Genomic DNA, 15333 nt, shown 5'->3' with positions numbered 1-15333 from the left:
CTGGCCACAGATACCATGTGGCTTCTGGGTAGGCCAGAACCTCTGGGCTCATCCATTTTCTCGGCCCTCTGTCCAGAGCTGCCTGAGCCCACATGGTAGGGTACTACGGCAGGGGCACCCATGCCTTCTACTCCAATTCCATAGCAGAGCTTGTGTTCTGGCTTGTGTAAGATCAGAGGGGTAGCAGAGAAGGAGAACAAACTAGGAAATCAAAGCACAACAATTTAATACATTCAAGAGTATTTACTAGAACAAAATGACAAAGTATTCATCAGCAGAGGCCTGTGACTGAGAAAGTAGAAAGGTACTGGCCCTTCTGTAGTGAATTTGTGCTTTAGGGAAGAGGGGCAAGCTTGTATCTTGGAGCTTCCCAGGAAGCTAGAATGAGGGACCCTCCAAATATCACTTTTTTGGGGGACAGGTTCCCATGCCAAGGTTGGCACTGATTCCACCATGCCATCAACAGTAATCCTGGACTCCTGATCTTCCTGCCTCCACTTCCCAAGGATTGGAATTACAGGTATACACCACCACACCCAGTTCACGTGGTGTTGGGGATCGACCCATGGCCTTGTACATTGTAGATAGGCACTCTACCAACTCCCAAACACTACTTTTAAACACACATGGCCATCTACAAGCTTGTTTACAGGGCCAACAGTGCTCTTTTAGGGGCCTATTACAGAAGGCAAAAGACTTGTGGCCCCTCACACAAACATGGGCAGCCTGTGGGAGGGGGTCCTCCTAGTTCACCATCTAGCATCCAGTCCCTGCTACTGGCTCCAGGCCTATACCAGGCCCACAGATTCTGGATCAACGTTATCTCTATACGGACATAATCTTCAGCAGCAGTCAACTTACTCCAGATACTTTCAGAAAACTCTGGCAACTTCTACTCTGGCATGAGGCTAGGCTCATATTATTCAGCAAGGGACAGAAGCTGTGGGCTGCAAGTCCAGAAAAGTCTCTTTAACATGACATAATAAATAAAGCCTGGCCTCAGGTCCAACACCCTGGTGCACAGTGGACAGGCCTCGATGAAAGCAAGTGACAGCAGACACTGGAAGCTCAGAGACGTCAGTGGGGACTCATCTGGAACAGTAATTCTCTCATGGATAGCCAGTCACCCTGACAGGTGGTCAGCAGCAGAACAAGAGCAAGAACAGAACTGGGCCAAGGAAGACCAGAGAGGCACTGGGACAGCCAGAACAATAGGGGTTGTCACCAGAAGACTGCAGAGCGAGCTGCCAGATTTGGACATTTGGGCAGGGTGGATGGGAGGGACTGGCTGTCTGATGAACACCTAGACACAGCCCATGTCCTAATAACTACTCTCTTCTCTAGGTTCCAGACACACCACAGTCCCAGCATGAAGCCTTACGCTTGAACACAGACCCTCACTCAGTGCACGTCTGAACTGGGCATGCCTCCTGGGAGGCCTTTCCTGCACCCATCTAGTTATTGAGGCTGTGACCCCATTTCTACCGATGGTCGATCTTCCTCATGGTGTCTTGCAGGTGGCAAACAAGTGTATACTGGAAGTTGCAGGTCTTGACATTGTTCAAACAACAGTTCTGTGTCAGGCACATGAGATAAGGGCTTCCTATTCCCAAAAAGGGGCTGCTTAATTCCAGCCAGAAATCAACAGAATTGAGTAAGGCCTTGGCTCGTGATGTAGGCCCCACATGCCAGGCACAGCATGGAGCCACCTCTACCAGAGTCCCCACCAACATGCAGGATACTCATGTAGGCGTGGGTGCGCTGTCCTGGTGCAGGGCTAAGGCACTGTCTTAACTCCTGCCCTGGAGGGGCAACCATCAATGACTTGAATCTCTGGCTCCCTAACGCGCCTCCTCCTTTCCCTACTGCATGAATCCTCATTCTCACCATGCTAACACCCACATTTTGTGTTTTATTTCTATGCCACAACTAACTTTGGTACTAACAGAATAGGAGCTATTTTCCCAATATTGCTTCTGATAAAACAGCAACTTTAACTAGGACTCCTTGGGACCAGTCTTTTGCCTGGGGCCAGAAGCAAGTAGCTAAGTACCCATTGAGTGTGCCACTTGCTTCTTTTGACAATGACAAAGTCTGCTTGGTGGCAGTATAGACTCAGCTATCTGTGGGCCTAGATGCTGGGTTTTTGACACTCCTAAATTAAACTGTGGTGGTTAGGACAGTCCTGTCACTTGGAAAGGTTAATGACTCTCTTCTAACACACTTCTAGAACCCAGGCCCACACAAAGGGACCAAGGCCAGCTTTGTCCCGGCATTGGGAATCACAGAGATGACAGTCAAGAATTGCAATGGCTAAAGCTTTCACTAACCCCTGGTTCCCACAATTTAATTCCTAAGATGAGCCAGGCACAAGCCTTCCTGATGTTTACACTTCAGGGCACAGATGGAGCTTGATGGTCTCTGGAAGTATGATGGCTATGGGCTGTGTTTCCTGCTCCCGAGGATGGCCATATGGAAGAGCCCTGGTCTGCAGTTCCAGTTCCGATGCAGAGGCCTAGAGCTGAGCACACTCCCTGCAGAGAGGCCCAGAGTCGCTGAAAGCTTTAGGGGTTCTAGCTAATGGTGTTGTCACTTGGTGACTGCAGAGGTCCGTAGCTGGTAGCAGCAGCTCCTCCTGTGTGCTCAGGTTTCAAAGTACTTGTAGATGGCTGTGACATACAGCATTACGTTCTGCCAGTCAGGTCGTTCGGTGCGCGCCATCTCATTGATGTCCTGGTAGAGAAGAGGCTCGGTTAGGACTCATCTGCCTTCCCAGGTCATGTGGGCTTCTAGTCCCAACAAACACAGACAGCATTTAGTCTAAGGCTTACTGCCTCTTTCAGAGGACAGGCCTTGAGTAGCTGCTCTACCTCCACAACAGCCCCTGTGAACATGCCTTCCAATCAGGATCATTCCAAGTCACACTCCTGCACCACCAGGGTCTCCTCTCTGTTCCAGCCATGGCTTGCCAAGGCCTGAAAGACTTCCCTTTGGGGTCACAGTACCACGGTGTGTCAGAAGTTAGCAAAGATTTTCTTTTTCAGTTCCTTTTGCAGAGTACTAGTGACCTGTGGTGTGGACCTGAGCACCTGTCACAAGTGCCTGCTGCAAATTAAAAAGCAGAGCCAGGTAGTCTGAGGGCTATTTCACAGCCGAGGAACCCAGAAGTGTCCCTGAGCGTCTGGGTTGAGAAGGGCTAGCGTGAGCAACTTAAGACTTCAGGAAATAAGGCTTGGTGAATAAATCTTGACAACTATTCCTTTTTAGGCTCAAACACCTAGCCACTTTTCATGTATGAGAATACTTTGTATGTGGTATGAAATGTCCTGCTGTAATATGTACCTGATCTCTTCCTACACGGAGCGATAAAAGCTACCATAAGCAAGCCTGCTTCTATGAATTCAGAAGATGCCATTACAGGCAAACACTGTTATAGTATTACTAAGAATGTAAATACTTCTTCAAAGCCCACACGGTCGCTGCAGGTCAAGGTAATGGGTACCCAGGGCAGAGGAGGCAGGCCTGCAGAACTGCAGGTATCCTAGAGCCCTAAGAATGTTCGTGTCTCACAGGGTTACAGGAGCAAATCTGGGCACTGTCCCTCTAGGTGGTGAAGCATCTCTTTGCATCTGGAAGCAACAGGCTTGTTTGTGGAGGACAGCAAGAGCTGCTGTCAGGTTCTTGTCTGTGTGAGCCCCGCTGGGGTCAGCAGGGCAGAAGCCTAAGAAAGGACGTCATTTCCCACCACTGGTGTCCTGCACCATGAGCAGCATCTTCAGCACCTTCCTATGTCCTGTGAGGAACTGTGGGCAGGGCTGTGCAACCTACAGAGTGTCTTCTGGACTCAGGATGCTCCTGGCCCTCGGCCTCTATCTAGACCAGCAAAAGACACACAGCCCTGTGCAGAGTGCACTGAACAGTGATGCTTTCCCCCATGAACCCAGAGATTCTGCTAAGGAACAGATAATCATGGGGAATAGCCCCACACAAGAGCTGTTGGGACCATGATCACAAGCTTGAATGCTTCCTTAGAGAAGCATTTGGTGCAGCAGCTGAGCTCCCACGAGCACTCCACACCCTTAGCCCAGCCCACCTGTGACCACTTCGCCTAGGCAGAAGGCACTGCCAGCAACTCCTCAGTAAGTTGTGGGCTTACCAGGGTGGATTTGATTCCAACACTTTCAGCTGCCTGGAAAGCCAGGGTGAAGTTCCTTTTCTGCAAAAGAAATCATGTCAGTGCAGTGAATAGACATCTGAAGATCAGGAAGGACAGACAGCAACCCCTTCATGGGTCTTGACAACCCGCCTCTGTCAGCTCCAGCTCTATCTACTTATTCTTTCCTTACTCAGAAAGCTGCATTCTAGCACAAGGGCCTCAGCTAACCGGATACAGGTCCCAAAAGCTGAAGCACACGCCTGCCCAAAGGTTATTCTCCCCCTTGGGAACTTCAAGGGTTTTCTACAGGGCTTAGGCTGCAGTAAGGTAAAGTGGGGGAGCTGCAGAACCCTTTGAGTGGGATACTGCAGCTACAGCCTGGACTAGAAGAATGGCTGCCTTCTCATTTCTGAGACCCATGGTATAGAACAGGCTGTGAGCAGAAGGTTAGCCCAGGCTAGCTGGCACTGCCCTGACTGTTCATGCCAGTCAGCTTCCTCTCAAACTTCTTAGTCTTTGATCCTAAAAGTTGTCACTCAGGAAGAACCAACTACTCCCACTAGGAATGATGTTAAATGGGCAGTTCTGGGTAGATCCAGGACTGACTGGCTGAGTGGTAACAGCCAATCCCAGGGTAACGAGCCCAGACAGGCTGCTATGTGGCAAGACAGGAGGGAGCGACCCACTAATCAGGCACCATCCCTAGCTCTGCCTCACCTTGTCTTGGCTGTTGAGTTCCTGATAGGGTATGTGGGCCGGGAGATAGGTGTGGAGCAGTGCACAGAAAGCCAGCCCATCGTTCCAGCTGCTGCTGAAGTTTGTGATGTCGATATTCTGAGGAAAGAGAGAAGAGAAACGCGGTGTGAGCTCTGGTCTTCTCTGAGGAGTGCTGTGTAAGGAGGACACCAAGGCCTCCCATTGTGACCTCACTCTGGACGAACCAGAGCGTGCTGTGGGCCGTGTCCCAGTACTTACCCTGTGACCATCACTAGGCGTTTTGTGATCTTGCAACCCACCTACCTACTAGCTGAAGCTTGGTATTCCTGCCTGGTAAGGCGTGGGCCAGAGACATGATCTATAAGCTGTTCTACACATGGAAAGGCCTCTCCAAGGCTTGCTATGGTAACAATACTGACTGCCAGATGCCAGTGACAACCAATGAGGCTCCTCATTACTTATTAAAACATTTCAAAGATTTTTCAAGCTAGGCATTGTGATACACACCTGGAATCATACTGCATTTACAAAGTAGTCCAGACTTCGGCACAGGAAAGAGACAAGAATGAAGTACACGGGAGAACTGAATGGGCCAGGACTGAAGAATGACACGGCATACAAGATCCGGTATAAAACAAACATGAAAGGTCTCTTGTTTACAGAATACCAAAGAGAAAAGGCCACTAATGGTACTAAATTAAAAAGAAAAATCTTTCCATCATCCTTCTCGGGCTCGCATCTAAGTGACTGATGTAGAAGCTAAGGCCTAGGCTTTGTGCAGACAACAGGGCAGGAAGTTTTTTAGTGACACACAGAGTTCTGTGGCAGTATCAGTCGAGGTCATTCACTGCTGGAAAAAGACAAACCCCTTCTTCCTGTGTCGGTGCCCCCTTTTGCTCCCGGAGACAGAGGCAGTTCTCACAGGGTTGTGGACGTGCCTAACGTCACTGCGTCTCGCAGCAGAGGCTCCTGCACCTCAGCTGCCTGGCTAAGGCCCGCTTCCTCCAGACAAGCCCCACCCTGCTGTGGGAGAAGCTGCTGCTGCTGTCCCTGGGCCTCCTTCCCCTGCTCCTCCTCTCCAAACAGAGGCAGGATGCAGCTCCGGGCTTGACCAAGCAAGGATCCTGGGCTTCCAGGGGAGAGGTGTTTGTTTGATACTCTGTGCTAACATTTCGGATCAAAATAATGCCCAAATCTAGATATGCTGGCTGAGTCTTGAGTACCCACCCCCCTGGTGGCTGGAAGTGTGCTATTTAGGAGTGAGGTGGTGACTAAGGGCTGTGAGGCCATTAAGCACTGAACCCAAAGGAACCCTAAGTACCAGCTTAGCCTCTGCCCAGACCTACTCCCAAAACACTCAGCAGGGAGGGATGCCAGGCCTGGACACAGGAGTGCTCCCTGGACAGAGGGGAGAAGCCTTCAAGCCTAAGACAGCAGGTATCCTGCCTCAGCCACTCCAGATGTTTAACTCTTGTTAATGGTCAGGGCGGAAAGTCTTGCTACTAATAAAATAATGTCAGCTGAATTTACAAAGGTCTGCAAACACCAGGCTGGCTTGCAAAGGAAAAAAAGAGCTCGGTGCTAAAAAGTCAGAGAGGAAACCCCTGCCCACGTGTGAAGCTCTCCACCACTGCTTATTACAGTCCAGCAATACAATGTCAGAACTGGTAAACAGACTGGAGAAGAAACACACTGACTAATAAAAAGTCACACCAAGTCACCAGAGAAACAGCTTTTCCTTTCGTCACCCAGTGAAGGCCCAAGGGCCCCACCCTGCAGAGACTACCACCTGTTCCCAAAATTGAACTATGAGAGGCTCCAGGCTGCTGGGAGGGGTGGGAAATCCTGGGCCCCTCACCAAGTCTGCTGCGACCAGAACCAGCTGTTTCTTACTGTTTCTCTCCTGTACTGCACAGTATGGCAGGTGCAGCCTGATGTTCTGTCTCTACAAGTACAAAGCTAAACATCCCCTCGGAGGCCAAGAGCAAAGACAGACGGGCCGTCCTGGGGGTGCTGCTCTACACAATCTCAGCCACTTTACCTGCCCACAATGGCCAAATAAAATGCCACCCTTTGGTGTGACTGGCAATTAGTAAAAACTGAACCATTTTGTGACTCAGGAAAACCCAAATCAATACTACTGTGCGAAGTTTGTGGATGGCGGAGGGCCAGGTCTCACACTTCCTGGACACACAACTGATAGCAGCTGTCCCTGGCTTCAGTAAAGCAGATACAGAAATGTCAGCCCAGCATGATGAATTGCTATGTCTCTAGGAGACACCTGAAGAGTCCTCAAGTTGCCTATTCACTGTGTAGAAGGCAGACACTAAGACACCCAATCTATCATTTGTTTCAAAACAACAAGACTGGCATGGCCGCCTAAGTGGATGTTTCTGCAGGTCTTAAATAAGGCTTTACGAGGTCACCATAGAACAAGGAGAAAAAAAAAGACACAAGGCGGATGGGTAGGGAATTGGGGAGTGGATCTGGAAGGAGTGGTGGTGGTGGGGTATGATCAAAACACACTGTACAAAATTCTCAAGGGATGAAACAAGCAATGAGCAAAGGGCCCAGAGTCCCTGAGAGGACAGTGACAACCTCAGGTCTGTGTCTAAATAAAGGCTTATGTGTAAGCTGGCACCTGGGATCACCTGGATGAGGGGACTTGAACCTGGGTAGATGACAGGAGGGGGAAGGTGCGGGGCACAGTTCTTCTTTCTGGGGACCATTTGCCCATCTGACGGATTCTCACCAGAGGCCAGGTCCTGGGGTTAGGCCTTGGCACTCGGGGGTGGCTGACAAATAGAACAAGCCCACGTGTGGAAGACACAGCCCAGGGCCAAAAGAAGGCCACAGGGGGAAGTGTGGCTACACAGGAATCAAAAGGGAATCAGAAGAGCCAATGGGAGTTGGGGGGCTGGGGCTGCGTATGTGTGTGGGGGCACTGCTGACCGCAGAGATCTGTGGCGGGGGTGGGGGGGGGAGACAGGCTACAGAGGTAACTGAGAGCTAAAGCAAATCCTTTTGGTGACAAGTTAGAGGCATGAAGGGGAAGTGCATGTTGTACCAAGGATAACCCTTAGCTTCCCCAGAGGGTCACTACAAACACCTGTAGTGACCTTCGCAGAAGTAGAATTCACTGGAAACAGGGTTTGAGCACACCGGAGGTACATTTTAGATGCAGTAACTTAAAGCTATTTTATAAACAGACAGAGGGGCCTAGTAGCACCGATATGGGTACAGGAGTCATGAGAGAATTGAGCGAAGGAGAAAATGTAGGACTACCACAGTCCCAGTTACCCAGGGATGGTGAGAGGAGCAGATGGAGAAAGGAGGTCTTGGAACTCCCCAGAGCAGTGGCCATGCTGAAGAAAAGAACCTTTAATGAGGCATGAAGAGGAGCAAAGAGTGGGAGAGGAACTAGCACGCGAAGGAAGGCGGTGTTCAGAAGATAAGGGCTGTGGTGCAGCTCAGTGGTAGGAACGTTCCTATCACTGCATGAGGCCCCGGGTGTAATCCCCAGCACCACGAAAGGCCAAGAAGAGAGTAACTAATGCCGTAGTGTTGCTCAGAGGCTAAGAGGACACGAAAACTCTGATGTTCCAGTGAGCAATGGCCAATTAAGAGGCGAGCATAGCACAAAGGCCATAGCCTGTAACAGGAATAGTGCCAGACTTTCAGCCACTCTTTCTACAAGGCGTTTAGTTCAAGGGATCTACAATGGAATTTCTAGGTTTTACAAAGCAACCTTTGGTGCTCAGGCAAATCCCACTCTTGCGGGGCTCTCCCCAGAGGTACTCTACACTGCAGGCTAAGAAAGGGCTCCTGGCTGAAGGTGTCACTTCCCAACCCATACAGAACAGCTGCCACTGTGCGTGCATGTGCACCCTATACGTCTGAAGACAGCTTGTAGGGGTTGGCTCTCTCCTTCCATCATGTAAATCCCAAGATCACACTCAGGTCACACTTACGCACTGAACCATGCCATCAGGCCCAAAGTTACTTTTCTGGAGAAAAACATGCACACCAATTTCTGTATAGAGTTTCTACTGGTCGAGGCAACACTGCCAATTCTTCGGCAGTTTCCTGTCACCTATACCAGGTGGCTCACAACTACCCGGGCACCTCTGGCTTCCTCTGGCAATCAATGGACATACACACATAATTAAAATAAATCTTGGGGTTGGAGGATGGCTCAGCTTTTAAGGGCATGTATTGTTTTTCCAAGGGACCCAAGTTTGGTCCCCAGCACCCACGAGGTCACTTACTATTCTAGCTCCAATGTCTCAGGCCTCCATCTACACCTGCACTCAAATGCACATATCCCATACACAGACACACGTAATTAGAAGTAAAAAGATAAATATTTTTAAAAAATAACTTTAAGGAACAGAAAAAGAAGCAGGAGGGGCTGGGAAGGTGACGCATACCAGCCATCCACCAAAATTCAATTTCAGTACTCTGAGGCTGAGGCAGGAAGATCCCGAGTTTGAGGCCTGCCTGGACAACAGAATGAGAGTCTGTTTCTAAGACAAACAAGCCAGGAGGAAGCTAAGAAATATTCTAGTAGTTCCAGTTCCAGTTCTTTAGTGCGGGTTCTCACCAGAGTTTCCACCAGAGTTGGGCTTTCCTACCCGACAGAGCAGTTAGCTCTATGTCTGGATAGAACACAGAGACAAGAGTATGTGATGGCTGTGAAAACAGGAGCGCTCTCCTACTGGGCTGCCTCATCCAGCCTTGATTACTGCATCTTATTATACTGAGCTTGGTGGATATCACTGGGAGGCCTGCTCTTTTCTGAAGGGAAATGGAGGAGCAGTGGGTCTGGGGGGAGAGAGAAGATGGGGAAGGACTGGGAGGAGGGGAAGCTGTAGGAGGAATGTGTTGTATGAGAGAATAAAATTATAAAAATTTAACAGGTTTTATAAATAAAATGTTACAAAGAAAAGAAAAAGCAGGAAATGCAAGAAAGGTCCAACAAGAACCCAAATGTGGTGGCCCCGGCCTACGCTCCTAGCATTCACAAGGTCGAGGCAGAAGGATCCAGAATTCCAAGCCAGTCTGGGCTACATAGTGAAACCATGTCTTTAAGAAGCCACACAGAGTTTCAGCCAGGAAATGTCTACAGTAATGTGCTGTGGTGGTTTGAAAGAAAATGGCCACCAAAGGGAGTGGCACTGGGCTGGGGAGATTGCCTGCTCTTCCAAAGGTCCTGAGTTCAATTCCCAGCAACCACATAGTGGCTCACAACCATCTGTAATGGGGCCTGGTGCCTTCTTCTGGCCTGCAGGCATACACGCAGACAGAATATTGTATACATAATTAATAAATAAATAAACAAACAAACAAATAATATTTTTTTAAAGGGGAATGGCACTAGGAGGAAGTATGGCCCTGCTGGAGGAAGTATGTCACTGTAGGGGTGGGCTTTGAGCTCTCTTTTGCTCAAGCTTCCTTCAGTGTGATTTTCAGATCATTTCCTGTTGCCTACAAGATGTAGCACTCCCGGCTACTTTGCCAGCAAGCACCCTGTCTGTCTGTGTGCTGCCATGCTCTCTGCCATGATGATAAAGGACTGAACCTCTGAAACTGTAAGCCGCCACCTCGATGAAAAGGTTTTCTTCTAAGAGCTGCCATGGTCACAGTGCCTCTTCACAGCAACAGAAACCCTAAGACATGTGCCGAATATAGAAAGTACCTTTTCCTCAGTTAAATGTGATGTCACCTTTGACACTCACCTTAGATGGCCTGGAGCAGAGAAGCCCAGTTCCTTGTACCTTTACTTTTCCAAGGAATGAACTTCTGCCAGTGGCCATCAGATGGGCCTGTCTTCCTATTCCCTTGAAAGCACTGGGAGTTTAGGAGTAGGATATGAAAGCCAAGACGTACAGAAATCTCAATATGTATTTAAAATGCCACAAAATACCTAAAACTGGGGACTGGGAAGATAGCTCAGTCAGTGATGTGCTTGTCATGTGAACAAGGGTCACAGGACTCACATACAAAGCTGGGGGCAGTGGCACAAGCCTGCAATCCCAGTACCAGGGACAAAGAGCCAGAAGGACTCCCAGGGCTTGCTGCCCAGGCAATCTAGTCTAATAGTTGAGTTCCAGGTTCAGTAAGAAAGCCTGTTACAAAAAGATAAGGTAGAAAGCAATTAAGGAAGATACCTGTCATAGACCTCTAGCCATATGCATGTGCACCCAGGTACACACAAACATGCACATACATAACACAGACACATACACGCATGCAAGTGTACACACATATGTACACGCACACACACTTCTAAAAATGTTTGAATTTGTCTGAAATTTAATTAAGGGCCACCAAATACACATCTAAAGAAAGACCACATGTTCTTTAAATAGCTATTAAAGGTCTGATCTATTTAAGGAAATGCCATTTTATGGGCATCTGGCAAGAAGCCAGAGGGCATGACTCATCTTTCATCATCTACTTCCGTATGCCCTTGGCTATGGAAAGCACAATCTGTAGACCACACACGGTACAGCCATCTCCATTAACAACCAGTTTTGTGATATAAAGTGAAAAAGAAACCCAACAGGCAGGAGCAGGAGTGAGTTTCTCCAGGTGCCTATCTTCTCACCAGGGGACAGGGCATGTAGGCTGTTTGGGAGCTTGGGTGTGAAATGCTGGGGGGAGGGATTTATAAAAAAAAAACTGAAAATAAACTTTTTTAATCGTTCCCCCAGTGCTGTTTAAAGAAGGCCAGAGGGGAGGTGTGGGAGCCCTGAGTCACCATGTTCTTTCCTTCTGGAGACCAACCAGGGGGAAGAAGATACGCCACGAAGTCAGACACTGGGACCTGCTGTCAATATAAACATAAGCAACCCCACAGGCTCGTTTTTAGCACCTGTTTCCCAGTTAGTGGCACTATTTGGGAAGGCTGTGAAAACTGCAGGAGGTAGGGACTATCGTGGAAGAAAGAGGCCCATTGGGAGTGAGCTCTCGAGATGCATTAATCCCTGGCTCCATGTCATGTTCTGTGAACCCTCATCATCAAAAGTAAACAGCCGTCTCTACCATACACTCCAGCTGCTTCAAGTACATGGGGTCAAGTAGCCATGAAACCATCAACAAATACCTTTCCTCAAGTTCCTGTCAGGCATCCATGACAGAACTGGTGAGCCTCCAAGGGCAGGGCCTCGTGTCTTATTGGAGACCCTTAGTCCTCATTGTGCACCACAATCACCTTCCAAGTTTTTCAGGTTTTCTTCCACCTGACTGTGGTAGTCTGAATGTGATTGGCTCCCATAAATACTATTAGGAGGTGTGGCTTTGTTGGAGGAACTATATGGTGGGGACAGATTTTGAGCTCTTACAGATGTTCAAGATACTGGCCAGTGAGACACACCGCTTCCTCCTGCCTGAAAGATGTACTCTAAGCTACCTCTCTAGCACCTTGCCTGCCTGCATCCTGCCATGACCATAATGGACTGAATCCCTGAACTGTAAGGCACCCCAATTAAATGTTTTCCTTTATAAGAGTTGCTGTGGTCATGGTGTCTCTTTGCCGCTTCACTGCAACAGAAACCCTAACTAAGACACTGGCTCAATCCTAAAGCTGTGAAGGTCAGGGCACCATTAAAAAAAAAAAAAAAAAAGGGACCCACCAGACCAGCCTGAAAGCTAGAGAATCAAGGAAGACAATAAACCCAAAAGGACTTTCCTGACCAAAACTGGGTCAAGCCAACCAAAAAACTAGCAAGAATAACCAAACAGCTGATAAGAATTTCCCTGTAAAGACATTTTATACTAATGATCTGGAGACTGCTGGGGTTAGAGAGACATTGTTCAGAAAGAATAGCGGTGACCAGCAGGGACACCACAGAACGATGACCATTCTGGCTATACCCAGCTTACATCTGCCTTCCAGATCTACCCATCAGTTCACACAAGGGACAAAAGCACCAGGATTAGAGAAGGGAATCTATAACATGGGATGCGTATACATGACACAGTTCCTCTGATATGAAACCTCAAGGAAAAAAGGAATTTATAGACAGATTTTAAAGGACATGCTATCTAAATATAATGTGGAATTTATTTGCATCTTAATTCGAGCGAGTCGATAGTATGCTCGGAGCTATGATGAAATCAAGTAGCTAGCTGTGGTTTTAGAGTCCTCCAGTTGGTGGAGGGGTAGGAGGATCCTATGCAGATGATGGGTTGCTGGAGGGAGTATACAAGAAAGTGTTTTATTCCCATGACGAACAAACTTTCAGTATTACCACAGAAGGAAAACCTATTTATCTGCATAAACTTAAATGGGCAAGAACTTGAACAGCCAGTTTTCTAAAGAAGACATTAAAGTGGCCAATACACCTATGAAAAGGTGTTCAACACCACATATCATTTGGAAAATGAAACTGGAAGCCACCATGCGATGCTAGTTCACACTCATTAAGATGGCTGTTATTTAAAAACAGCAGAGGAAAATAGGCTAGGGGTGCAGTTCGGTGGTTCAGTGTACGTCCTGGGTGCCATCCCCACCACCAGTGTCCAAAGACAAATGCCAGGCACTGGAGTCACTGAGGAGCCTCTCAAGTCCTCAGCCAGCCAACCATGGTCACTGTATGACTAGTGATTGTACTCCTGTATTAAAGGTTTAGAAGAACTGAACACAGATGCTCATATAAACACCTGTATAGCAACAGTCAAAGCAACATTGCAACCACAACAGCTTCCAAAGGGAAACACTCCATATAACCACGAATGGGTAAATGGAATGTAGTCTTTCTGCACAAGAGAATATTTGTCAGCCATAGACAGGAACCATGTGCTGATACATTACAACATGAGTGAGTCTTGACACTAAACGAAACACATAGAACGTGATTAATGGCTGCCGGGTACTAGAAGAAAGGAGAGTGACAACTTCCTGTGTGGAAGATTTCCACTGGGTGCTGATGGAAAGTTCTGGAGCTAGGAAGTGGTGGCCATGCACAGCACTGTATGCATAATACCACTGGATATCAAATTCACAAATGGTAACCCTTAATAAATGTGTTTTCCCACAATTTTTCAAATTATCACGTATCCTGCAGTACTTTACACCCAGTATCTCGATATGCCAGGTAGGGCTCTGTAGCAATTAGTTCTTCAGAATATTTACTAAAAGGTCACATAGCTTAAATGTAGTTGCTTCATGAAGCTATTTATGGGGATGTATTATGGCCCATCCCTAAGAAATTACTTCTTAAAAACAACAAAATAAAATATTATGGGGTAAGTGGCAGAGTATCAAATGGCTTTCTTTACCAGTGGGAGACTGAGCAGACCTAGTACCTTCACAGAAACCTGAGACATCGACCTTATGAACAGCTTCTCCAAACTCCAACAGTGAGATGCTGTCCCTAACTTTGAAAGACACAACCATGTTCAAATAATAATACCCCCAGCTAGTTTAAAGCTTCAAATATATTGAAGCATCATAAAAAATAAAACATAGTATCAGTATGGCAATTTCTTAACCTACCTCAAGAACCAGCAATACCACTTTTGGGTATATACCCAAAGGATGTTCAAGGTAACAAGGACATGTGCTCAACTATGTTCATAGCAGCATTGTTTGTCATAGCCAGAACTTGGAAACAACCTAAATGCCCCTCAACTGAAGAATGAGTAAGTAAAATGTGGTACATTTACACAATGGAGTACTACACAGCAGAAAAAAATGACATCTTGAAATTTGCAGGCAAATGGATGGATCTAGAAAACATCATACTGAGTGAGGTAACCCAGACCCAGAAAGACAGATATCACATGTACTCACTCATAAGTGGCTTTTAGACATAAAGCAAAGAAAAATCAGCCTACAATTCACAATCCCAGAGAACCGAGACAACAATGAGGACACTAAGAGAGACATACATGGGTCTAATCTACATGGGAAGTAGAAAAATATAAGATCTCCTGAGTAAATTGGGATTGTGGGGATCATGGGAGAAGGTAGAAGGGGAGGGGAGAAGAATGGAGGGGAGCAGAGAAAAATATATAGCTCAATAAAAACAATATAAAAAGTAAAATGAGGCATGTTTGGGGGTGTTAATGGCTTTGCAAACTTTTTTTCAGTCAAATTAACCTATTTTGAGAGGATAGTTCAGAGTAAGTTAGCAAATGCCATCCTAAGAAATAAGGATCCTGTCTTTTGCTTCCCACGAGCCCTGCTAACAAGCAGTAACTTTGTCATGGCGGAGCACAGAGGACTGGAAGTGTTGGTTTTCTGAGACCTCACGAGTTTCTGGGAAGAGACTGGCGCTGGGCTGCAGCTGAGGATGAACTAAGGGCACACCGTGTGTGAGCAGGTTTGTTAGCAAGTTAAGAACGAGTTTTGCTTTCCATTTACTTTTGCTCTGCCAGGGGTTATTAACCACTCAGATGTAATTCTGACTTTAGAGAGCAGACACAGTAACTCTAACATCTGCCCTGGTGTG

General features: G+C 47.5%; 1 protein-coding gene across 2 annotated transcripts in view; it reads right to left on the bottom strand.

The window, feature by feature from the left end:
• Positions 1-219: 219 nt before the first annotated feature.
• Positions 220-15333, bottom strand: part of Specc1l (sperm antigen with calponin homology and coiled-coil domains 1 like) — a 106251-nt gene continuing 91137 nt past the window's right edge. For both annotated transcript variants that reach the window (XM_057751045.1, XM_057751044.1), the window contains 3 exons: positions 4874-4990; positions 4157-4216; positions 220-2733 (listed from right to left, as the gene is read on the bottom strand). In XM_057751045.1, the coding sequence (XP_057607028.1) occupies positions 2644-2733; positions 4157-4216; positions 4874-4990 (267 nt within the window). In that variant the 3' untranslated portion in view covers positions 220-2643. The remainder of the gene's footprint in view (positions 2734-4156; positions 4217-4873; positions 4991-15333) is intronic.

The sequence above is a fragment of the Chionomys nivalis genome, chromosome 19 (genome assembly GCF_950005125.1).
Source record: "Chionomys nivalis chromosome 19, mChiNiv1.1, whole genome shotgun sequence".
Lineage (NCBI taxonomy): Eukaryota > Metazoa > Chordata > Mammalia > Rodentia > Cricetidae > Chionomys > Chionomys nivalis.
The sequence above is the reverse complement of the archived record's forward strand: the minus strand, read 5'-3'. Positions and strand labels throughout refer to the sequence as shown.